We start from the raw sequence: 23,780 nt of genomic DNA, 5'->3' as shown, positions 1-23,780 counted from the left end.
AGAATTATTAATATGAACTAACAAATACGGGGTACCACTTGGAAACCGGGACCAATAACCAAACAAGGTAGTCTCATAAATGGGAGTTCACCTAGAATGTTAATATCTGAGAGATAAACATTCAAGGGTGAACAAAGAAGGGTTGAATTCGAGCTCTGACTCCTTCAATCAGCCACTTTTCACAATACGTTACACACAATAATGACAAAAGAACTTCTCTTTAAAGATATAACAGTGTTTATTAAACTTAGCAAAATTGACAAAGTTAACAAATGCTTCATTCAATAAACAACTATTCTAAAATCTAATTCTACCAAACAAAACACAACAGCTATGTACAGGGTTGGACACATGCAGGGGAATGCGTGTATGTGTGTGAGTGTGCGACAAGATGGCGACTGTGCCTGACGTGATGACGTCGTCGGTCTGCAGTAAGCAGGAAAAAATGGACTCGGCAGTCTGTCAACTCACACAACAAGAACAATAGCAATAAAGCAAAAAAGCTAAATGCTAAACAACAGCAACTGATGCTGAAAAGAACACACAACTAACACTGCCTCTGCCCAGCCTCTTACTTGGTCGCTTCAGAAAGCGAGCAGGGTATGTGTGTAGTCCATCTTAATGTCCAACTTTGTCCTTGGCTCAGATGCAGACGGTGGGCGTTCTTGCACGGTGGGCGAAAATCACAGCAGCTGGCTCTCAGTGGCATGGCGGAGAGAACAGCAGAGTCGACTCGGTGAAGACGAGCGGGGCAGAGAAGTTCCACATTTTCCTGATGTAACTTTGTTTGTCAGATATGTGCATATATCAACATCGGCAACTGGCAAAAATGACAGTCAAAAAGTGATCATGTTAAATAATTATGATCTCAATATTGAACAAAAATAATCGTGATTATGATTGTTGCCATAATCGAGCACACACACACACACACACACACAGACAAAGAGTTTAAATATGTATGTGATAAATTGTACATATGTATGTAATGAATTGTTTTCTTTAAGAAACTGTTACTTGAACATTTTTTAGTGTGCTCCAAAATGTCTATGTGTGAGAACATGTCAGGTTCAAGAAAGGACACTAGTAATTGTTGAGCATCTTCCAGCATTGTTCTTTTAACCCTTCTTGTCCCTTTAGTAGTGATCACAGACTAGCCAGGCTGATACACATGAAATGATCCAAACCAAGTTATCCAATTAACTATTAAAATATTGCTTCTGTACAAAGACATTACTTTCCAAAACAAACGTATACATTTTTTAATTCAATTAAATAAACTATTGGTATTCGACAGTGGTGCCAACCTGTGGAGGTGGTGCTGCAAGGTGGTGCGAGTCAGGTTGTTGCCAAGGATGGTCAGATACGCACTGAGGTCAGTCCACTGGACCAGCTCCCCTTGAGGACCCCCCTCTCTCTACCATGGCTTCAAAACACTGGCCAGCAGTCCCAGTCAAGGCACCGGGATAAAGCAGCACCTAGCGGTTGGAGATTTTAAAAGTCCAAAATCAATCTTTTTAGGATGTAGCCAGTTAAATACAGCAGGTCTATAGAGGAGTGGATTGCCATTCCTGAACTGTTTTCAAGATTCTGTACACTATGATAGAAAGTTCTAAAAAGTACAATATATTAAACTATATTCTTTAAGGTTCTGAGAAATAAATATGGAGAGACCCTGAACATTTTAATACTAAAATATTAGAGTTTAGTATTTACATAGTATCACCCAAAAACAACAAAAAAAACACCTAAACAGCCATCATGTTTATAAAAATGTGTTTTTGTGAATATGCCATTTTAGCCAGTGCCCTGAAAATCCAGAAAATAAACTAAATGACACTTGGCAGAGTTTACCTGCTGGTTATGAATCTTATTGCAGGACTGCTGTTGTTGCTGATGACCTCATACAGTGGCCTCGGAGTTGTACATATCTCAGCCTGTGTACAATCATAGTATGAAACACAGTGTTAGTATGTAAACCTGATAGAAATAATTTTGTTAGAGATATGATCATATATCAATCATTATAAAAAGTAGCTTCTTTTCATGATTATTAATTTAATTATTTTGGCTCCATACAACAGTAATACACAAAAATATAGACCTGTTGTAAAGATACCTTCTCTGTATTGGACTGTTCTGGTGCCATGGCGGTACAGAGGGGCTCCTTCCAAGAGGATGGGGACAAAAGTCCTCTATCTGGCTGAGGCAATATGGGGCAGGTGGTGCCATCCACTCCATAAAAGGCATAGCAGGGGTCTGACTGCCAGTGGGCCCGCAGAAACTGACAGACACATGTTAAATATAATGGTATGGCAAAACAAGGGTGCACGCTTGTACAGTATGTATAGTCATTCATCATGCAAATTAGTTTACCTAGTCTAGAATATAAACTATGGTTCCCAGGTCCAAAACTGTAAATTGTAATTTACATTCAAATTTGAACTTGATCAGAAAATTACTTTTTAAATTTTTTTTGTTTGTGTCCTTCAAATTCATTTAATAACACAATAAAGGGAATAGTTTGACATTTGGGGGGGGGGGGGGGGGGGGGGGGGGGGTATGCTTATTCACCAGTTAGTTGAGAAGACATATACCACTCTCATGTCTGTGCGTTAATTGTATTGGAGCCAGCAGGTTAGCTTAGCTTAGTTTAGCATAAAGACTAGAAACTGGGGAAGACATTTTACCTAGCTCTGGCCAAAGGTAATCTCCGTACCAGCACCACTAAGACTGACAAATTTAGCTAACATGTTGTATCTCATTTGTTTAATCCATACAACAAAAAAGACAACTTGCTGTTTTACAGAGGGTATAACATTACTGCCTTTGATTTTGGGAGAGGCTGCATAAAGTCGAGTGCAATAGTATGTCAGCTAGGTTAATTTGTACTAGCTAACAGTTAGCCAAAACATTCACTGAACACAGCTGAGTTCAAATTAACGTTAGTAAACTGTAAATTGCCATAATTCTCGAGGATCAGTCTGCATGTGATTTTACCTTCTTTATATAAACAATACATCGATATTATATGTGTAGGACGGTTTATTAAAGGAACTTCACATTGGCAGATATAAGTTACTTGCCGCAGTAGCAGCTGGCGCTTAGTGTGAGTGAATTTGCTCTTGGTGAATAAAGTGAAAGCCCGCCAACCGTCGTCACTAGATGTCGCACTATGCATGTCCTAAACACAGAGATGATTTTAGCCTGGCAACAGTGGGGCCAGCCCGAGTTACACCATTGGTTGACTGAATGCCACGTGACTGAGTGATGGTGTTACAACGGCCGAATGCCACATACTGTATCAGATTCAAATTAAAAGCCCTCGCTTCAAATTAAAAGCCCTGTAACGTTTCATATACTGTATTGTTTTTTTTGTTGGTTTTTTTAGCCATGATGCATAACACTGAGCCACAGCCACAGCATATTGCCTTGTTAAATAACATTATCACTGCATTGGTTTATCAAAACCACAGTTCCTGCACATAAACTGTGGAGCGTGGAATATGCCACCTGAATTATTGTAAACTGTTAAATTGTTTGATTATATGAATGTATTCATTGATTGCTCAATTTAGCTAATTTAAAATGATATGATTGATTTATTTAATTTATTATTGATTGATTTATTATTTATTTTATTCAATTTAAAATAATTATTTTAAATGTATTAATTACATTACATTACAAGTAAAATAAATTAATTTAATTTAAAAAATCTTTTATTGAGAGAAAGAACAGAACAAACCAGGTCTATAGGTTATTATGAATTCACACTTATAGGTTTGAGGGGAAAACTCAGTATATGAGTTTATACATAAAAGCTTGACCAGTTTACCAGCTGAGTTTTGCTGGTCAGTCCAGCCAGCCGGCAGGCCAATCAGCTTGACCAGCAGACACCAGCTTGACTATACTGACAAACCAGCAAGACCCGCCTTACCAGCTAACTAAACCAGCCTAAGACCAGCTAAAACCAGCAACCAACTTAAGCAGGTCTATGCTGTCTTTTTTACGCAGGTTAGTAATAAAGAAACAAACACACGAAATACAATAGGGCCTTCGCCCTTTGGGCTCGGGCTCTAATAAAGAAAGAAAGAAACAAAGAAACAAACACACGAAAAACAATAGGGTCCTCGCCCTTAGGCCTGCCTTTTGGGCTCGGTCCCTAATAACAGCAGAGGGCAGTAATACGCCATTGCAGCGTTTAGTCTGCCTAACGAGAAGAAGAAGAAGAAGTCGAGGAGGAGGAAGAGGAAGAAGAAGAAGAAGAAGACGCACGGGTGGCAGTAATGCACCTGAACGTCTGTTAGTAACCCCCCTCCCATAAAAATAAAGAAGAAGAAGCTATAAAGGTTAGCTTGACAGCTAAGGTCGACAGTAGTTCGGTGTCCGCTTGTGGAGAATGTCGAGAAGAGCGGCAACGATGGCCACCTTCGCGTAGGCTGGTGAAGATGTTAATAACATTGTGTTACGTCTACATGTGGGTGCGCTTCCATAAGTGCTACTCTGTGCTGATTCGCAACAGTCTGTCCAGACAGACCAGCAGCAGCCGCAGCAGTCTCAGCTTCAGCCGCCTCTGCTGCAGCTCGGCTTCAGCGCCAGCGCCAGCCACAGCACCGTCGACAGGACGTCACACAAGCGGGCGGCAGCCCAGACCGCCTCCACCCGAGGACGTCGTCTTCCTCCAGCTGGGAGACAAGTCCGTCTATGTCACGGAGCCTCAGGTTGGACAACTGAGATATCGTTAATTTATATGACATGGTATCATATTCATACAATCTGGTGACTGGACTGTCTGGGCCTTTCACAGCCTTGTTTACATTTCTCATGTTGCTCTATTAGCCTCAAAAAACAGAGCTGTCAAAACGTTTAATTCATAAACAGTTCATATCAGGGTTGCCTGTGGGTTATTTGACCAGGTTTTGAGATAGCCCTCTCTGACAATTCTGCCTCCATCTCACTACAACGGAGGTGAATATAATTTTCACAAACCTCACTGTGGGCGGTAGGGTATTGTGATAGGGATTACTTCTATAATAGAAAACCTTCCCCATGAAGGTGAGTGTTGTCTGTGGATTACCCATTCAGGCCACTGATTCTGGAAATACATGTTGCTGCTGAATTATTTAAAATGCTTTTTCAGTACTGTATGCAGCACACGTTAAATTACATTCACTTCCTTTGTACTGAGAAGGGAGAAATCTCAGAGATAAATATCCCAAAACCTGGAAAAATAAAAATGGAACTGCACAATGAGATTTCTATAGAGCTAAGAGAGAGAAATGGTTGAACTGACTTTTTTTTTTTTGAGGAACAAAGCTGAGCGCTGTGAAGTTCTAAAATATAGTAATGCACATCAAATTTATTTTTATAAACATTGCTGTTAATATGCTGACAGTGGCAGAGACTAAGTTTATTAGCTGAATTAATGATTTAGCCTATGAAACATTCATTCCTGTCCACGTTACATTGGCCTAAAAATGTGTTTGCATTAAAACTATCTGTTGCCATATTTTGGTTATTTATTTAAATCCTCTAGTGTGTGTTCATCAATAGGATATGCTTTTATGTACACAATGAGGCCACTAATGTCACTGCAAATATGAGACAGAGCATTTAAGAACTTTTACTTATAGGAAAATGTCCTCACAGCTCTGATGGAGCTCAGCACTCTTTATTCCACATAATTTCACTTGAAATCTGTGTGTAATAGTATCGTACCTGATGTGCAGAAAAACACAGAACATCAATTTGTTACATCCTCCTGAGTGATCCTGAGTGGTTGTGTTTAGAGATTTAAATAATTAATTCACACACCATGTCCTTGAATTGGAAACTCAAACAGCCGAATTCAACATAAAAACAGTTGTGGGCAACAAATAGAACATCCATAATGATGTTTCTGCAAAACCCTTACAGCTAGATTTTGACATCAAGGAGTGACCTTATGGTTTCTTCTTATTTGGTGTGAGATTAGTTTGGGCAGAGTGAGACAGAGCCTGAAAATGGGTGTCTCTCACCAACAGAGTGGAATACTGCATAGATCAATGTGTGTGGAAATCTCTTTTATCAAGCTTGGGGTCGTTGATGCTTCCAGAACCTTACAAAGATTTAGCTGGGTGGAGCAATGGTCATCCTGCATTCTCATCAAAACCCGGAGAGCTCGCAACCCTGTTCATATGAATTCACGGGTAATGACTCAAGTAAAAGTAAAACTTGCTCATTATAATACCTACTAGTTGAGTAACGTGTTATATCTACCGATAGTAAGTTGTCTCACTACTCATTCCCCCTTCAGGTTGCAGACTAAAATTAAAGCAGTGCAATTAGATAAGTAAAATACAATTTCTTATAAAGTCATTTAGGACCGCTGTGGGACCCATGCTCTGGGCTCCAATAGCAGCATTCCATATTTAAAAATCAGCAAAAAGAGTCACCTCATGTGTTCATCCCCTTAAAGTCTATTGACTAAATCCGCTGAGATCACTAGTCATCAGACAACAGCTACTCACTGAGAAAAGGTTGTGGTGTTCACAAGGCTTTTTTTCCCAGACATGGCTGATAAGACATTTTCTTTGACTTTTTGTGGGATTTTTTTTTCCTTTTTTGTGGACATTGCCTGTCTGCCTGTGTATAAGGGCACCTGTCTTGTGTCACATCACTGTCAGATCCAAGATGCGGTCCTCATTTGTTTTTTCATCAAATATTTTGCAGCCATCACTGGTGAGGTTTTGGCTGAAAACAACTCACTTTTTTGGGAATATTGTTCACAAGACTTTTTTCAAACATAGCTAATATGAGATTTTGTGACTTTTTTGGGTGTTCATTCCCCTTTTTGTGGACAGTAATTTTGTTCAATTTTGTTAATTGATTTGAGACTTGAAGGCAAAAGATTTATCAGTTTAGCCGATGACCCACAGCAACAAATATTAAAAAGTTTTGTATTGTGTGTAGTTTTGTCCTTTTGAACACTGCCACAATGGGTGTAACTAATTGATATTGCAATGGGGATGTCCATGTCTGTGTTTCTATAGTTTAAAAACAAGCACTTTCAGGGGCAACTGGCACCACAAAACCACTTGTCTTGAATGATTTTACACTTGACTTGGGCATAATTAGAAAGACTTAAAAGCCAGCTCTGATTCACATACAACAAAGCCTTTCCAGTGTTTGCTTTGTGAGGCTAAAACCACTCAGGTGTTGTTCTGTGTCAAAGTGTGTGGAAACACTTAATTTGTCCTCTAAATGGCTGCAGCTTGGATGTCATTGTGTCACTGTCTACTCTAGCCTTGCTTTTACACAGTTTTACATGGCTTTTTCATGTTGTCCCTTTGGCTCCTGTCACTAACTACTAATCAATGTGTAACAGCCTTGTAATCTTTGTAGTTAACATTTTCTGTGATGTCTGCACTGTCCCCAGGCATGTGATGACCTCAGCAAATGGACTGTGTTGTTGGGGTCCTCTGTGGTTTGTGGTCCAGGAATAGAGAATATTTCATTCATCATAGAAGCTACAGGACACAGAGTGGGCTACCCATCTCCTCACACATCAAACAAGAAAGTAGGCACCACACATTACTAAAAAAATAATTTTCTCAGACCAGTCATTGTAATTTAATTTGATGTGATTCCACTTTGTCTGATTTCTCTGAAATTTGTCTGTGCCGTCTTGTGTATTACAAGGCATACACTGTTTCACATAGGATACATAACAAAACAAAACAAACATAGAAACCTATATACATCAGACAGTGCTAATAAGCAACAGTGCAGTCAGTATTAACACATTTTGTGCATAGCCTACACAGGTACACTGGTCTTAAAAGGAAAAAAAACAAGTCTGCATTAAGTGCAGCAGCTTCGAATCCATCAAACTTAACAATATGACATACTGATAAACCAAAGACCTCTGTAATCTGTTCAGTTTAACCATTGGGACTGACAAATCTGTTCAGTGGCAGAAGGTGATATTCTCCAAATAAATCATAGGAGTCTGATCTAATGCTACTAACTAAAGACAACATCCATGTGATGCAGTTGGAAAACTTGATTGAAGTGTTTGACCCACATTCGTTGAGCTGAAACGTAGCAGTGTAGCCCGTGTAGCTTTAAGATGAACAGACAGACAAGTGTACTGTGTACTATGCACTGATTCCATTTTGCATAACACTGTATATTATAGATTGGGGAAAAAATAATGTATGTAAGGGCTGGATTGTGCTAGAAAACAACTAGATTTCGCAACATTTTGTCTGACCATGTCAGAAATCAAATATTTTTGTGGTTGTTCTGAAAAGCCGGTTGTCCTAGACAGGAGGGAGAAATGCCGACAGTTTCTCTTGGGGGGTATTCATAGTATTGCACTCTGCACTCTCAGAAATAGTTTCTTAAGAAATGAAAAAGGCAAGTTGGAGAGAGTTCAAACCCTGGCTCATCTCCGCCTCTCACCCCTCTCACCCCCCAATTCTGACGATGGAAAGGTATTAGGTAGGGGATTTCCAAAGTTGAAGAAGTATACTGGCAGCTTAAAAGGCCACTGGAAACCACAAATTATTAGGGACTGAGTCCAAAAGGCAGAGGCTTACTGTAAAACAGTAGTCCTTGCCTAAGAGCGAGGACCCTATTGTTTTTCATGTGTTTGTTTGTTAGGGCCTGAGCCCCAAAGGTGCAAAGACCCTCTTGTATCTGTTGTGTTCGTTTGTTTCTTCTTCTTCTTTCTTTATTATTACGCCACTTCAACCCTAAATTTTACCCCCTAAACATACTCAAAAACTCACCAAATTTGGCATGCACATCAGGTCTGGTGAAAAATTTGATAAAATGTAAAAATTAACCCCCAAGTGTCAAAATGTGCTCGAGAGTGCCGCCTATGTCACTAATATTGCTGCCACGGCCTGTAGGAATGTTGTAGAGAGATTGAACCAAAACTCAATTATTCATCTGAATTCGTCTAAACTATAAGTCTGACCACTTTCAAATTTGTATTAATGGATTTGTGATGAAATTTCCTACAAAGAAATGTAATTTTTAATGTAAGATTTGGCCAAAGTCATGGGATTTATGAGGAGATTTCACAAGAAGAGTGACATTCTCTGCTCCAACTGAGAGGGAGAGAGAGAGAATGGCGGGGAGAACGGGTGTGTGGGTTGTATGGAGCATTATCAAATCACAGGAGGAGCAAGAAAAGACTTTAAAAACTTGCTTAATTTTGATGACACAGGTGTGAGCAAGACAGACATGTCTCACCCTGCAGAAAATTCTCATCCTCACACCGTTGAGATTTGATGTTTCACCATGACAGAGGAAGTTGCTATAACTTCATTGTACATGCTCCAGTCTGCACCAAACTACATGTTTGATAAGAGTCCCAGCCTGAACACGTGTACATGACAATATTCTATCAGTAATGCAAACTGGCTGAATAGCGCCCTCCTACGAAATTGCAGCAAAGCAGCCCCAGCAGTGGGCAAAATAGTGGACACAGGAAGTGATGTTTATGTCCTTCTTGCACTGTCTAAAAACAGCCCGGGCCTGAAGACATCTACATGCCCGTGACAGAAGCCCTTCAACTGCGCTGCGCCCTGACATGTGCGAAGGCACGAGGGCCCGTTCACACTGATTGCAGCTTTAATTTGTTTGTTTGTTTCTTTCTTTCTTTCTTTCTTTCTTTCTTTCTTTCTTTCTTTATTATTATGCCACTTCAGACCTAAATTTGACCCCCTAAACATGCTCAAAAACTCACCAAATTTGGCATGCACATCAGGTCTGGTGAAAAATTTGATAAAATGTAAAACTTAATCCCTAAAGTGCCAAAATGTGCTCTCTAGCGCCACCTGTGTAACTAAAATGGCCGCCACAGCCCATAAGAATGTCGTAGAGAGATCAAACCAAAACTCAATTATTCGTCTGATCGAGACCTACAAATCACACACTGACACCCTTGACCTAAATCCAACAAGAAGTCCGCAATTAGCCTTTCAAAATAAGACTTTGCCCCGATTTTGGCCCCTGAACAAACTCTATCTCCTCCAATGGCGTTAATGGTATTAGCTTCAAACTTATATAGATGACTTATGACACTATGCCGAAAAAAAGTTGTTAAAAACTTTGTAATAACTCGAATGGTTTGGATTTTATAAGCCCTCAAAGTTGCAGTGCCACATCACCCTTACAATGTAAAACAATGGGGAGGCATGAACTTTGTGTCAAACAGAGGCTTCTGACGTCTCAACTATAAGTCTGACCACTTTCAAACCTGTATCAATGGATTCGCCACGAAATTTCCTACAAAAATATGATTTTTAATGTAAGATTTGGCCAAAGTAATGGGATTTATGAGGAGATTTCACAAGAAGCGTGCTCTAAAATTCTCCTCTCCAATTGCTCCTGGTGATGTCACTCCCTCAGTGCTGTGAAACATTCCACAATACACACTTATTATAAAATCACAGGAGGAGCAAGAAAAGACTTTGAAACTCAAACTCTAATATCTCAAAAACAGTAAAAGATAGAAAAAACATGTAAATTCAAGATTTGTAGGTCAAAGTCTCGTGACTCAATTAAAGTTCAAATGAAGTCTGTATCTAAAACTATGTGGAAGCAGTAAATGTTCAAAAAGGTGTGGGTTCGCTCACACTATCCATTCAAATATATGAGTATTTTTTTGTGTCCAGCTGCAGTTACTTATTGTCTCTACGCACCTGACAGTACACATGTTAATCAAACTTTCAAAATAAAAGCACAGCACACTTGTAAGAAATATCCCTCATTTTTAAAAAGCAAAATGATCTGATCCTGACGGGCCAGAGCGCGAGGTCCCGACCAACGCTGCTTGCAACTTTAATTTCCTCTTAGTAGAATAGTAATAAATGAATTGTTTTCACATCACTAATCAATCTGTAAAATACCGCTGAAATACTAAAATAATTTTCAGTGCCAAGCAAAGACAAGAATGTGTAGTATCATCTGAAAACTTTAATAGCCATAATAGTATTTGGAATATTAATTTTATAATCATCTGTAATGTCTGTATCAAGTATGAAGACTAGAGGTGAGCTCACAGAACCCTGGGGTGATGATGATTAAAGGTAGAGTCAGTGATTCTGGAGGAAGACTCAAAATGTCCTCACAGTCAGCTACCTGTCTGTTCTGTGGGTGCACTGAAAAAATGTAAGACACAGCTGTGGCTCTGCAAATGGGGACCAAAGTGGCTCACCATAGCAACCATAGAGTGCTGTGAAGCTATTTTTAGACCTGTGTCAAAGGTTTATTCCACCCAAATACTACTTTCTGTTTAACTTCTTATACAGGAAACTTTTTTTTTTCTCCATATGTTGTCATGTATGAAGAGACCCAAAAGCGCTCTCTCTCTCTCTCTCTCTCTCTCTCTCCCTCTGGATGGACCTAGTTTTTCAAAATAAAAATTCTTATTGTTCAACTCTTGTCAGGGCTTAGACCTCAGCTGATGTTTTATCCGAATTCCAACAAAGACAATTAAAGGAAACCTCAACTTCATCTCAGCGCACTTAAGCTAATTTAAGTCCTAACTCTAAAACTCCCACTTGAACTTCTGTCATAGCTTACAATATTGCTTCAGCTTATTTTTCATGCATTTTCAACTCTTGTCTACTGATTCATACTTTTTGAAAATATTCAGCACAGCTGATAGAGATTTCCTAATTTGACCCACCCATTTCCCACTTTTCCATATCATTCATACGCTTTCAGCTTCTTAATCCAAATTAAAGCCAGCATTCCAGTTTAGTGCCAGACTTTCAGCCCCCAGCATTGGTATGGCATGCAATTTCTTCTGAAATTGCCTTTTCTAGGTGTGTGAATGCTTCTAGCATTCACAATATGTTATTCTACATTCTTTATTGTGTGAGAGCTGCCTACCAGCACTGTTTTTAAAGTATTAAAATTTATAATGGAAAGTCTATGTGAGGAATAATTTTAAGTAATTTCAAAAAACTAAAAGTGCTGAAGTATTCATACCTTATGAACAGGTGTCCTGTATAGAAATGCTTAATAATTTAAAACATGCTACCGATAGCGCCACCATGTGGTCAGTTATCATGTGTTTTATGTTTTGGCTAATAACTCATGAACCGTCAGGCCTATCAAAACAATATTTGCACACTATGTTCCTTGGATGGTGCCGATTAGACTGATATAGGCCATGCACATTTCCGCCTACAAAAAGTTTCCACCATTTGGGGTTTTTTGGTTAACACATTTTTTGCTTTTGTTGGCACATATTTTATCTAATCTTCATCAAACTTGGTACATACCATGTTTAGATGACCCTGAAAAAAATGTTATGTGTTCATTTTTGGGTATCACTTACTGTTTGTCCCTAATTGGTTACCAAACTTAAGAAGGCATGGCCTTATGCACTAACGAGTCATAGCTCTTGAACACTGAATTGGATTGCAACTAAATTTGGGAATGTTGTACATATTGCCACACTGCACATTTGAGACACTTCTACCTGCAGGGGGTGCCACTGTAATATTATAACATGATATTTCTGTTGTCTTTATGAGTGTGCACGACATATTGAAGCATAGAACCAATAACCCCAACTTGTAGCCAAACACCACCATACTACTTATATCATACTACCATATCCCTTAAATGTAATATCCCATGGTAACCAAATTCAGCAAAGTTGTAAAGATTGGGATGCCAAACAAGTCTGTAGCATTTGATACAATTTCACCTGTAGGTGGTGCTACAAAATTTAAAAAAAAATTTGCTGCTGGAGAAGAACCTTGTAGTGGCAGCAGCAGCTGGCATCAGCAGCAACTGGGGGCAGCAGCAGCTAAAAGCTTCCAGCTCTCACATGCCTTTTCTTCTGGAAATGCACATTCTAGTTAGTCATCTTCTTATGCCCTAAAATATCTGTGTCTCAGAAACCATGTTGAGCTACAGTTCCCAAACTTGGGAAGGTTGGAAATCTCACCTACTACTCAGAATATAGACTGTAAAAAATATGGACGTAGTCACCGTGACGTCACCCATTGGTTTGTGAACTGCCGTTTTGAAGCCTCGAGTGTAGCGATTTGACCATCGCCATCTTGGATTTGGCCGTCGCCATGTTTGATTTTTGGGGCCAGAAGTGACCATATTTGGACAAGAGGGTGGAGCTGACCATAGCGCTAGCTGCTAGCTCTGTTAGCATGGTGCATTTACAATCTATGGTTAACAGTGATCATGCTAATGCTAATGCTAATTTTTGCTAGCGAAAAACAGGCCTAAAACTGTTAAAACAAAATGCACTCACCAGAAAAACTGATCTTCCGACTCATTGATGGGTCTTTTATTAAAACCAAACCCTGAACAAGACTTTTTTAGGTGATCACAATGTTCAGTTAACTTTAGTGAACTGAAAACACACTGTGAAATAGCTGCAGCTACGCCTCTACGCAATGTTTACATTACGTAAGCAATGTTGTCGTCGTGGTAGTGCCTTGTTAATCACAACGTAGCCGCGCCCTAAAGCATATCCTGCTTTATCGTCAAATTTAAATTAAATTGGACCATAATTTACAAAATGAACATCATGCTATATTGAAGAAGACTTTAAACTAGCAATTGAGATCATAAACTCATTAGAAAACAGTTTACTGAGGTAATAATCAAGAGAGAAGAAGCGTCATTTTCTCTTAGACTTCCATACAATCGGACTTCTTTTGGCAGAGGAGTCACCCCTTGATGGCTATTAGGTAGAATGCAGGTTTTTGGCACTTCTGCATTGGCTTCATTTTTCAGCCCTGGAGGTTGCTGCTTGACTCAGACAGAAAAAGATTATACTGATTGGCCTATAACAACAAGCTTCATATTTTGGCCTGTAACTTTTGAACTGTAAGTCTTAGAAACATAATCCTTTTTTTCCTGGATTCTGTGGTTCTAGAAAAATCCATCCATATAAGCCACACCCATTTGCTGAAAATGCAGATAGATTTTCCATCATTTTTAATTTCATCCAAATCTGTTTTTTTTACTACTTTTCCTACAAATTTTGAATGGTCGTCACCAATTTGGTACATAGCATCTCTGGTCAGAAAAAAGAACTTTTTTGGAGTTTTGATATTCCATACCGTTTTGAAATTACACATTTTGAAACCTGTCTCTTCAAGTTTACATAAATGCTCATAAGTCAAAATTGGCATAAGCTATTGTAACCAAACTTCGTGCACATATTGCTAGGTCCAAGCTTTGCTGTGCAGTCTTCAGATATTCTGCCACTAGGGGGTGCCACAAATGTGAAAATTTTATATATCATAATAAGTGGCGTGGATGTGAGTGAAAAATTTTCCACATGTTCTGCTGTCATTTTCAAATTTGGTCATAATTGGTGAAAAGGCTTTTGAAGAATGGTGTTCCTCAGCCATGGCATTAATTCTACAAGTCTCTGGAACTCTTCGGATGGATGAACACCAACCTTCAAAAAGATATCCCCTCATTTGGTGTTTTGATGATGATGGTTGAGAGCGCTGTCTAACATGTCAGTCCAACATCTCCCATAGGTGTTCAATTGGGTTGAGATCTGGTGACTGCAAAGGCAATAGCATATGATTCACATCATTTTCATACTCATCAAACCATTCAGTGAACCCTTGTGCCCTATGAATTGGGGCACTGTCATCCTGGAAATGACCACTCCCATCAGGATAGAAATGTTTCATTATCCGATAAAGGTGATGACTCAGAACAACTTCATATTGATTTGCAGTGACCCTTCCCTCTAAAGGGACAAGCGGACCCAAACCATGCCAGCAAAATGCCCCCCCAAGCATAACAGAGCCACCAGATCCCCTCACTGTAGGGGTCAAGCATTCAGACCTTTACCGGTTTTTCCTTTAATTTGTCACCCATCTGTAGCTGCGGCTGTAAACACAGTACACACACACAGACATTTAAATTACATTTCCCTGGCTCGGTAAGTACCATGAGTAGCCTTGTTAAGCTACGTATTTCCTTGATCAGTACAAAGTCGTCAGCTAACCAGTAGTGTTTGTTGTCTGCAGGTGCTGAAGTGGTCTGACTGCTGTCTTCCTCTGGCATGTAGTCCTGGCCAGCCATTCAGGGCAGTGGCTCAGGCCAGTGTAGATAACTTCAGTCGGCTGGGGGTGGCTTTTATAGAAGATCGCCTTCAGCTGGATAATGGACTTGTGCCTTCAAAGATAATCCGTATGTTGCCTTCAATTACATTTCATATTTACCATTTTTATATTCAATTGTATTTTGATATCACCACCTCAAAACACCTTCTATATGTGTTAATTTACCTCTTGCTATGCACATTTGATTAAATGCGTTGCATTACGTTCTATTTTGTAATGTTAATTTAGTAAAATTATCAGTTCCTCAGCAAAAATAAGTCATAATAGACTTAAACTCATGTTGCTTATAGTACTCTTAATTTCATCTACATTTTTGAATAACAGTGTATGTTATTAAGGCCTTGACAACAATTAGTTAAAGTGCATTTAATCAATATTTTTATATGAACAATGGATCAAACAAAATGTGTAAAGTGAAAGAATGTAAAGGTCATTGGTTTGGTTTTATGGCCCCAAAACTGTCATCTGCTCTCGTCATCCTGGTTTCAAGCAGCAGTATGCTTTTTTCAGTGAAAAAAGCTCCACTGTAAAATCCACTGTATGCTACCTGCCCAGCACCAAGCAGCAGACAGACCCAGTTAGCAACTAGCTCATGTACACTGTGGATTTATCAGTCAGATAAAATGAAAGAGAATATTTGTGAATGATGGACTTTCATTACAGCTCCAAATGAATGCTAATAGTCTATCTGCTGAATGTGTAAATAGACAACTGTTGGCTAACAACTTTGTAAGGCAAGTTCTTGTGCTCCAAGTTGGCCAAACAAAACCCCTCTTAATTCAGCTTTAACTTTTTCATACCTAATTTGTAATTGCCTGCAGTTTGTAAAGGCCTTGTTAACAGAAATACTTGTCATATTTTTTCTTATCTCCAAAACATAAGTCACCAGAGTGCACATTTTCCTAAATTTTTGTATTTTTTGACATTCCCATAGCTGTCCTCCTCCAAGAATCCACTCTCAGTGAGCTGCTGGAGAAGCAGCGTCCACCAAGCCCAAGGATTGTGACTTCAGTACAGCTCTGCAGCACCAAGGCTGAAAAAGGTCAGCCTTTGCCTTGTCGGCTGTCAGCTGACCGTCAGCACCTACTGTCCCATAAAGGCAGTCTTCTCCTCACCCCGGAGGCAAAGCAGAGGTTAGAGGAGCGACGAGGGTCAGAGCCGCTCTGTAGGACCCAGGATCTGGGACCTCTTGGTTACTCAGAAGACAATTCCATGGGGAATCATCACCACATGGAGGGCCATAGACACCACCTCCATCTGTCCAGCTGCGACGAATGTTTGGAGCTGGAAAAAAGCACCATCCTCTCTGTCAAATATGCTTCAGCTGAGAACATTCTGGACCTTCCTTATGATAACTCAATAGGGCTGGATAGTGGGGATGAGACTCTGGATGAACTTCAGCATGATACCAAAGGTTTTCTTGGTCAAAGCGGTGGATTTGACTTTAATGGCAAATCGCCAAATATTCTGGTGTACACAGGTGGTTGCCAGGAACGTTTTCAGTCAGTTCGTCAGGTTTTATCAGAGTGTATAAACATGGAAAACTACATAATATACCACCTCCTACCACAGCAGGTTCTGAGTGATCCTTGGCTGGACAACACCAAGCTCTTGGTACTGGCAGAGGAGCAAGCCCTTACCCCCCAACTTCAGACCTGCTTTCTCAACTACCTTAGCCAGGGTGGCAAGGTCCTGGGGATAGCCTCCACCCTGTGCCCTGCAGGCCTCTCTCTGGAGGTCAGGGAGAGACGACATGGGCATATCCATAGACTGAGCTTCACTAGGGAAGACAGCACAGAGCTGGAATTGAGTGTGTTGGCTAGTGGGAAGGTCTACGTCAGAGATATTCAGGGAGGAGGGGAAGTTGAGCTCTGGGGGGAGCTGAAAGGAGACGTCCCTCATCAGAGGGATATGGTTATCGTCAGGGTGACCCATGGAGAGGACGGCGGGGAAGCTGTTGTCTGTCAGGTAAAGACATATGACATTGTATAAAGAAATGATTGTAGTAGTTTATAGGGCTGAATATTGTTTGAAATGTTGCTAGTGCTGATAAAATTGTGGAGTTTCTGTACCAATACCAAAATGATACCTTTTTTGATAAATTACTATAAATATAAAAACACATTCATTCATCTAACTGGAAAAGGCAGATTTTTCAAATGTTACATGTCTAACATTTTATTTAAATCAGGAACAATGTGATTAAAGAGGAAGTCAAAAAAAGATTAGGACTCCTGGGTGGCCCCTAAGGACAAAGCACACACAAGAGTGAGAGAACAAACATTAGGGGAAACACGCTACGAATCTACAAATGCAACAAATACCAAAACACACACAAAAAGCAAAAGCACATGCAACAAGAAAAATGCTACAAAGCTAATCACTAATGCATTTCTAGATTTGGAGTGCATTTCCCTTAAAGAATTTGGCTTGCGATTATCTATATTTTTCTTCATTGTCAACAAATCTCATCGGCAGGGCCAGACCAACAATGAACTGATCGACTAACAAGTAATGTGTGTGTATTCAAAGCCTGATATATCTTATTCCTCTGTACATGTCAATGCCACACCCTTGCACTAGGTGACATGTTCCTTTGCCCCGAAGCATATGGTTACAGTAAGTTCTTTAGAGACGGCTCTAAAGACTAAAGTCTAAATCTCTGTTATTAGTCTTTGGAGCCATTTCTAAACAGACTACTATAACCATAGTCTTCAGGGCAAGGAATGTGTCACCAGTGCAACAGTGATAAATGGCTTAAAATGTGATCTCTGTTGTTAGTGTATACTAGTATTATACTGATTCTGCCTAATTGACAAAACGTTAATGGTAAATACTGCAACTTGCATTTTAGTACATGTTACAGTACAGTTATAGTAGGTGCATTGGAAACAAATATATGATTTCCATCTAAGAAATTATATCAGTAGTATGTCTCAAAAGTTTAAAGTTGAGACACAGTGCCTTTTACTAATCCTCTTAGCTAAAGTCTGATCATCACATAATTATGACTTTTGGGCACTAAAAAAACATACTTTGAGAGAAGTAAATTAGAGCGAAAGCCACTTCAGACACGCCCCATGCCCCCCTCCCTCTCGTTGTTTGTCTTAATTCTGCAGCAGCATTTATTCTTAGTCACTGGATCAGTTTACTACATCATTAAAGATGGCATGTTTGTGTTTTGAATCTGTTGACATAAAGAGTGGTTGGAAAATTCTCCTACATGAAATAATTTTTGCACATTTATAGATAGAAACAAGAGTACTGGTAAATGGATAAACTAGATAAGTGAATACTTGAAAACAAAATAGTCATTGGTGACAGGCTATTGTTACCACTATTATATCATACACTATCATTAATTAATAAATATAATAATAAATATAAATTCATTTAGTCCAATACCTATTATAGAATTTGTTTTCGTCTATAAATTAGTACCCTTGCTTACCAGCCAATTATAATTAACAGCAATCATAATTACTAGAAAAGGTAACATTTTAGAAGAAATTTTAGGTGTGTTGGCATCTTGGCAGGCAGTTATTTAAATATTGTTAACTGTAGTGCCACCCAGTGGTGAAATTGCTTGAAAGTTTACAGGCTCATTCAATGCTTATATGTGCACGTGACCCGGTTTTGGTTGAAATTAGTCATAGCATTGAAGAATTATAGCCTTTTATTCCTGTTGACCTGCCATTTGCATGCTGCAGTGGCAGGATTGCATGACATTTTACAGGCTCTCGTTGCATGTAACAACAGCTTTTTCTGCTCAAAATTAGCTCGTAAGTATGTGTCTGCTTGGATTTGAAAATTCACTTCAGCTGAACTCTCTGGCCCCTCCCTGTGTGACGCAATAGGCTAGATTCCAAAGTCTGTCTCATATGTGAGCTGTAGAAATAACATTACACACTCCCTAACTATAGTCCTAGTTAATGCTATCATCTGGTAGTGTTAGCAAGCCTGATAAGCAACGTTCGAGTGAGAATGCTGTACATGAAGGAGGATTTTATACGTCTTCTGTGGCAGTAAACACAACACATGGGCCCACTGATAACTGTGCTTTATTCTAACAACCATAACAAGATATTCAGGGCTGACGCACAGTAATGTTAAATGTGATCAACAACAGGGCTACCGCTATGCACTGACACTGACACCCACATACTGACATACACACACTGGAGAACTTCTTGTAGTAAAGCTGCAAGCCCATGTACAACACAGGCACCACACAGACACTTTTACAAAGGGTGAATGTGCTTCTAGTGGCTGTCTAAGCTCCAATGTCTCTGTGTGTTTCCATCACAGACACAGAGTCTGACAACAGCTCATCATGGCTGGTTAGCTTTGACTACCAGCTTTAAATCACTGTTCATGCTACACTGAATGATGGTCATTCCCATAAACTGTGCAGTATATAAAGCTGGACAACATGACAGTTACCCAGAAGTGAAGTCAATCACCCCCTGGTGGCTGGTTGCAGTATAGGTCATAAACCCATAAACGCCAACAGAACTCCAGGTTTCTTCTGTCAATGATTCAGTCCTGTCTATATGGACTTTAAATTATAACCAGCAGCAACAGAACTTCAGTGGGAACAGTCAAGTCAAGGTTTCTTATGTCAGTGATTCAGTCCTGTTTATGCGGAAGGTAAATCCTAACCAGCAGTGGGGGTAGGGGTAGAAGCTTCACCGGAGTCATCAGGTGGACACCCTCCTTCCTTGATTTGTTTATAGGTCCATGACACCTCCAGAGGGCTCAACATCCAAGGTGCACCCCCCTCCAGTTTTACCCCTCCTGCTGGCTGATGGTCATCTTGCCATTAGCCAGCAGTTTCATTTTTGCCCTTGAAAAATGAACAGGATTTTTACCTCTGATTTTTACACCTGAAGTAGCTCCTCCCACTTTGCAAATCTATAAAAAAAGATGATATCTCAGGTTCTGCTGCATCGGTTTTGATCCTTTTTTAAAAACTGTCTATCATGAGTCCGGCAATTTTATAGGAGTACAATGCTAAATTGGTGGAGTACGCTTTTAAATATTGTGTCCTTTTATCAACAATATTAAGATTTGTGTTCCTCTCTTCCTATTTCTAATATAAAACTTTCAAAATAATATTTTTTTATGTCTTTTATGTACTGTAAATCCATGTGCTTCTAGATTTAATTGTCATTAAGTTTCAGAAGGTTTGTAAGATGGATCTTTTTAGCCTTAAGATGCTTTTGGGAAACGGCCCAGGCTGGTCTGGAGGAAGATTTTTCCATCATAAGTCAGATTTATTTAAACCTTGTTTATGAAACAGAACTATTTGCCTGGTTTAACTGGTAATGCTGCTTTATTAAACACACTGTGCTTGGTACCAACAAAGTATTGAAGGTTTGATACCCAATCCTCAGTAGTAAAATTATTGCTAGTTGTTTTCAGTTGATATGCATATGTGGCCTTGATAGTGCCTTGATAGTGTTTTCAGTTTTGTTCTGATCATGATCATTGGATTAATATTTAATAATTGCAAGTCAACAGGAAACAAATGTGTAAAGCGCTCTATTGTCTAAAAACCTAGGCAGTACTCAGTCTCATAACTTGAAGCATTTTCAAATAGCCCAGTAAACCAATAAAAATGTTCAATTCAGCTGTTACGGTTTGATTGTAGTAGGTGGAGTTTGTTGAAGGGCATCCACAGACTGTGAGCATTGCCTGAGAAGCAGATTTTTGAATATATTGAGAATGTATGTTTAAATTGCAAGTGTAGATTGATTAAATGTTTGTTAATATTTACAATTGAAAAACTTCAAATTTTAAATGGGACTATCAAGTAAGTAACTCAAGTCAGTGTTTCAATACATGTTAGACATGTTATTCCATATATTTCCTGTCTGCAGGTCCACCTGGAAATTGCTCCTGACTCCCAGAATTTGTCATGTGAAGGCTTTGATGAACTAAAGGTCAGTAACGCACTGCGTTATGAAGTCTTGACAGAGATCCTCACCTCTCTGGGCCTCAGTTGTGAACTAAACCAGACTCCAGCCCCAAGTCCAGTCCATCTGCTGGCCACCTCTCAGGTAAGACCCCAGAACTCATCTGTCAGTACACAGTTCACAATGGTCACAATAAAACAAGCATGGTGTTAGTCACAGTTGTGTCAGCTGGGATGATCTTGGCATTAGAGATGTAATAGATGTATTTCTGTGACTGTGATGGACACCTTTTAGTCAACAACTGGTCAAACCTCAGAAACTTATTTTTCCCTGCAACATAAAGTACATAGACTTAAGAAGAACTTCTGTGGACAGTTATGTGTTAAGCCAACAGTTGACAAGCTATCATTATTTGGAAGAATGAAAAAACATGTGGAAACAATTTGGCTTCCTCAGTGTATGCTAATATACAAGCATATACTGTATGCAGCAGGCTTACAGCAGGTCTGTGTACATAGGGCCAATACTAAAATCATTTGAAGTGTGTAGGTATAATATAACACTCACAGGCCACTTTATTAGGTTCACCTGTGCAATTTAATGCAATCCAATACAACAGCTCTGCCATAAATGCTACATTTACGAAAATTACACATTTTCAGTTTTTGTTGACATTGTCAGAGAGGTGATAATTCTACTTGGTGGTGGTGGTGTACTTAGGTGCATTATATTGAATGGTGTTCCTAATATTTTGTCCACTCCATTAACATACATGAGGTGGGCAAAATATCAGTACAGTACACCACCACTACCCACTATGGCCTCAACACTAAACATAAAATAGAATTATCACCCTTTTTTTTATAGATGTGTGATAAAATTACACACTGTTACTTCTTCATTGTCTCATAAGATTGAGGGAGTTAATCAGGAATGGTGCGGTTGCCATGGAGCAGGAAAATTGCTTTTTAATGATCTATGTACTCAAGAATGACAACTAGAGGGCGTCAGAGCTCAAGCTTGCTGGGACACAGGAAGCAAGGACCTAAGTCATTCTTCAAAGCAGCTCTGGGGCTATAATTATTGTGGGTCTTATTTACCAGTAGGAGTCCTGTTGCTAAAGGTTCCTGGCAAAGAGTTTAATCTTAAGACCAATTCACAAAGCTAATGAGAATGACTTTTACTAAGGAACCGATATAACTTCTAAGCAAAAAGAAGAGGCAGGAGTTGACCCTGTTGCTATGGATAAATAAACCACCGTTTCTGATGTTTTTGGATTGCTGTGAGTTGTTGTACTGACTGTATCCTTATTAACTCATCTGCCATCAAAACATGCTTTGAAAGGTTCATTATTGTTGCATTTTTCCAAATTGCAGACACATTGAGGTGCATTATCTGCAACAGCTGACTGAATGTGTGTATGCCTTAGACTGAGGAGCTAGTGCTACCTCTAAAATCTTCTGTGAATTACTCCTAAACCAAAACTATAGGGGTTCTAAAGTTGGGACTGACACTCCCCAACCTACTAACTCAAGGTACTTTTAGCTATTGGATATTTTGGATTCCCAAATATGACCCTTCCGCTTATTGATATTAATGAAGTAAAGTGTCCTATTTGGACACAGAGCCTAAGTCTCCCATAAAAACAAACCCATATTAAATTAATATTAGTAATAGTAGCAGTAGTAGTTGATTTTGTCTTCATTGTTGTTTATTTGGATTACTCTTTTTGACCTTGCTGCCCTTGCTACTTTGTCCAGACAAACAGCAGGGTAATGGAAATTGGGGGCTGCAGAATTGTTTCCAGATTGTTGCGTAGGTGGAGGAGGAGAGCTAGTAGCTGTTTACCTCGAAGCGTCTGCAGAATGGCCTCCATTCAAAAACCCCCTCTGCTCCTAGGCTACTTCACTTTGATTGGTTCAATTAGCTTTTAAAGTTGACAGTGTTCTTGGTCTTGAGTAGATCAGGTTAAGTACGAGAGTAGAGGTTCCATTACTGCTTTTTTTTTTATCAATGAATGACCATCATTCAGTATTAGTACACTCAGTTTCTCTTCAACCAAAAATGGCTGAAAAGTAAAATCCATACACTCTCTGCTCTCTCAATGTTTCTATTACTTACTGTTGCTGTAATTGTGAGGATTTGGTGCTTTTTCTGTTTTTATATAATTAAACTGAAAAGTAAACTGAATATAGCACTTTGGGTGGGACAAAATAAGCAGCATGTAGATGGCACATTAGGCTATGAGATATTAACATTTAGTAGACTAAATGTTAAGTCAATGAAAACAAATATTCACAGATGACAACTGATAATGAAAATAATTGTCAGTTGTTACTGTGGGATTTGATACATATTTTTCAGAAATTTCCCAGATGATGGTCATTTCCAGAAATGAAATTATGTCTGGTTTTTAAACAATATTTTTACCAGACAAACATAATGTCTACCTATCTGTGGCAAATATTACAATTTTAAATAAGCACAAGAATTAGTCCACTAATGACCACATGACATAACGGGATTGTATAACATGACAGACTCATATCTAAAGCTTAAACAATACATCAGCATGGGCAATGTTATTGGCCGATTTCAAGTGTACACACATATATCAGTATTGGCATACATCTGCTGAATAAATGTCAATACAAAAATGTCAGATATTTTTGTGGTCATTTAAAAACTTTGTCTCCATTTCATAGTTTGCCCACCAGACAGCACTGACGAGTTT

General features: G+C 39.2%; 1 protein-coding gene and 1 long non-coding RNA gene across 5 annotated transcripts in view; one reads left to right on the top strand and one right to left on the bottom strand.

Annotated features, from left to right (window-relative positions):
• Nucleotides 1–568: 568 nt before the first annotated feature.
• LOC121910826 lies at nt 569–2,515 on the bottom strand. The gene is made up of 4 exons (XR_006099740.1): nt 2,120–2,515; nt 1,855–1,937; nt 1,308–1,478; nt 569–820 (listed from the first exon to the last, which is right to left on the bottom strand). It is a non-coding gene; the product is annotated as an uncharacterized LOC121910826 (long non-coding RNA).
• A 1,694-nt stretch (nt 2,516–4,209) lies between these two features.
• hlcs (holocarboxylase synthetase (biotin-(proprionyl-CoA-carboxylase (ATP-hydrolysing)) ligase)) overlaps nt 4,210–23,780 on the top strand; it is a 49,916-nt gene continuing 30,345 nt past the window's right edge. For 2 of the 4 annotated variants that reach the window (XM_042430796.1, XM_042430798.1), the window contains exons 1-5: nt 4,210–4,724; nt 7,421–7,561; nt 15,033–15,195; nt 16,063–17,096; nt 21,011–21,190. In XM_042430796.1, coding sequence (XP_042286730.1) covers nt 4,452–4,724; nt 7,421–7,561; nt 15,033–15,195; nt 16,063–17,096; nt 21,011–21,190 — 1,791 coding nt within the window. In that variant the 5' untranslated portion in view covers nt 4,210–4,451. The remainder of the gene's footprint in view (nt 4,725–7,420; nt 7,562–15,032; nt 15,196–16,062; nt 17,097–21,010; nt 21,191–23,780) is intronic. The other 2 variants (XM_042430795.1, XM_042430797.1) reach the window with 2 other exon arrangements.

Source organism: Thunnus maccoyii, chromosome 13 (assembly GCF_910596095.1).
Source record: "Thunnus maccoyii chromosome 13, fThuMac1.1, whole genome shotgun sequence".
Lineage (NCBI taxonomy): Eukaryota > Metazoa > Chordata > Actinopteri > Scombriformes > Scombridae > Thunnus > Thunnus maccoyii.
The sequence above is the reverse complement of the archived record's forward strand: the minus strand, read 5'-3'. Positions and strand labels throughout refer to the sequence as shown.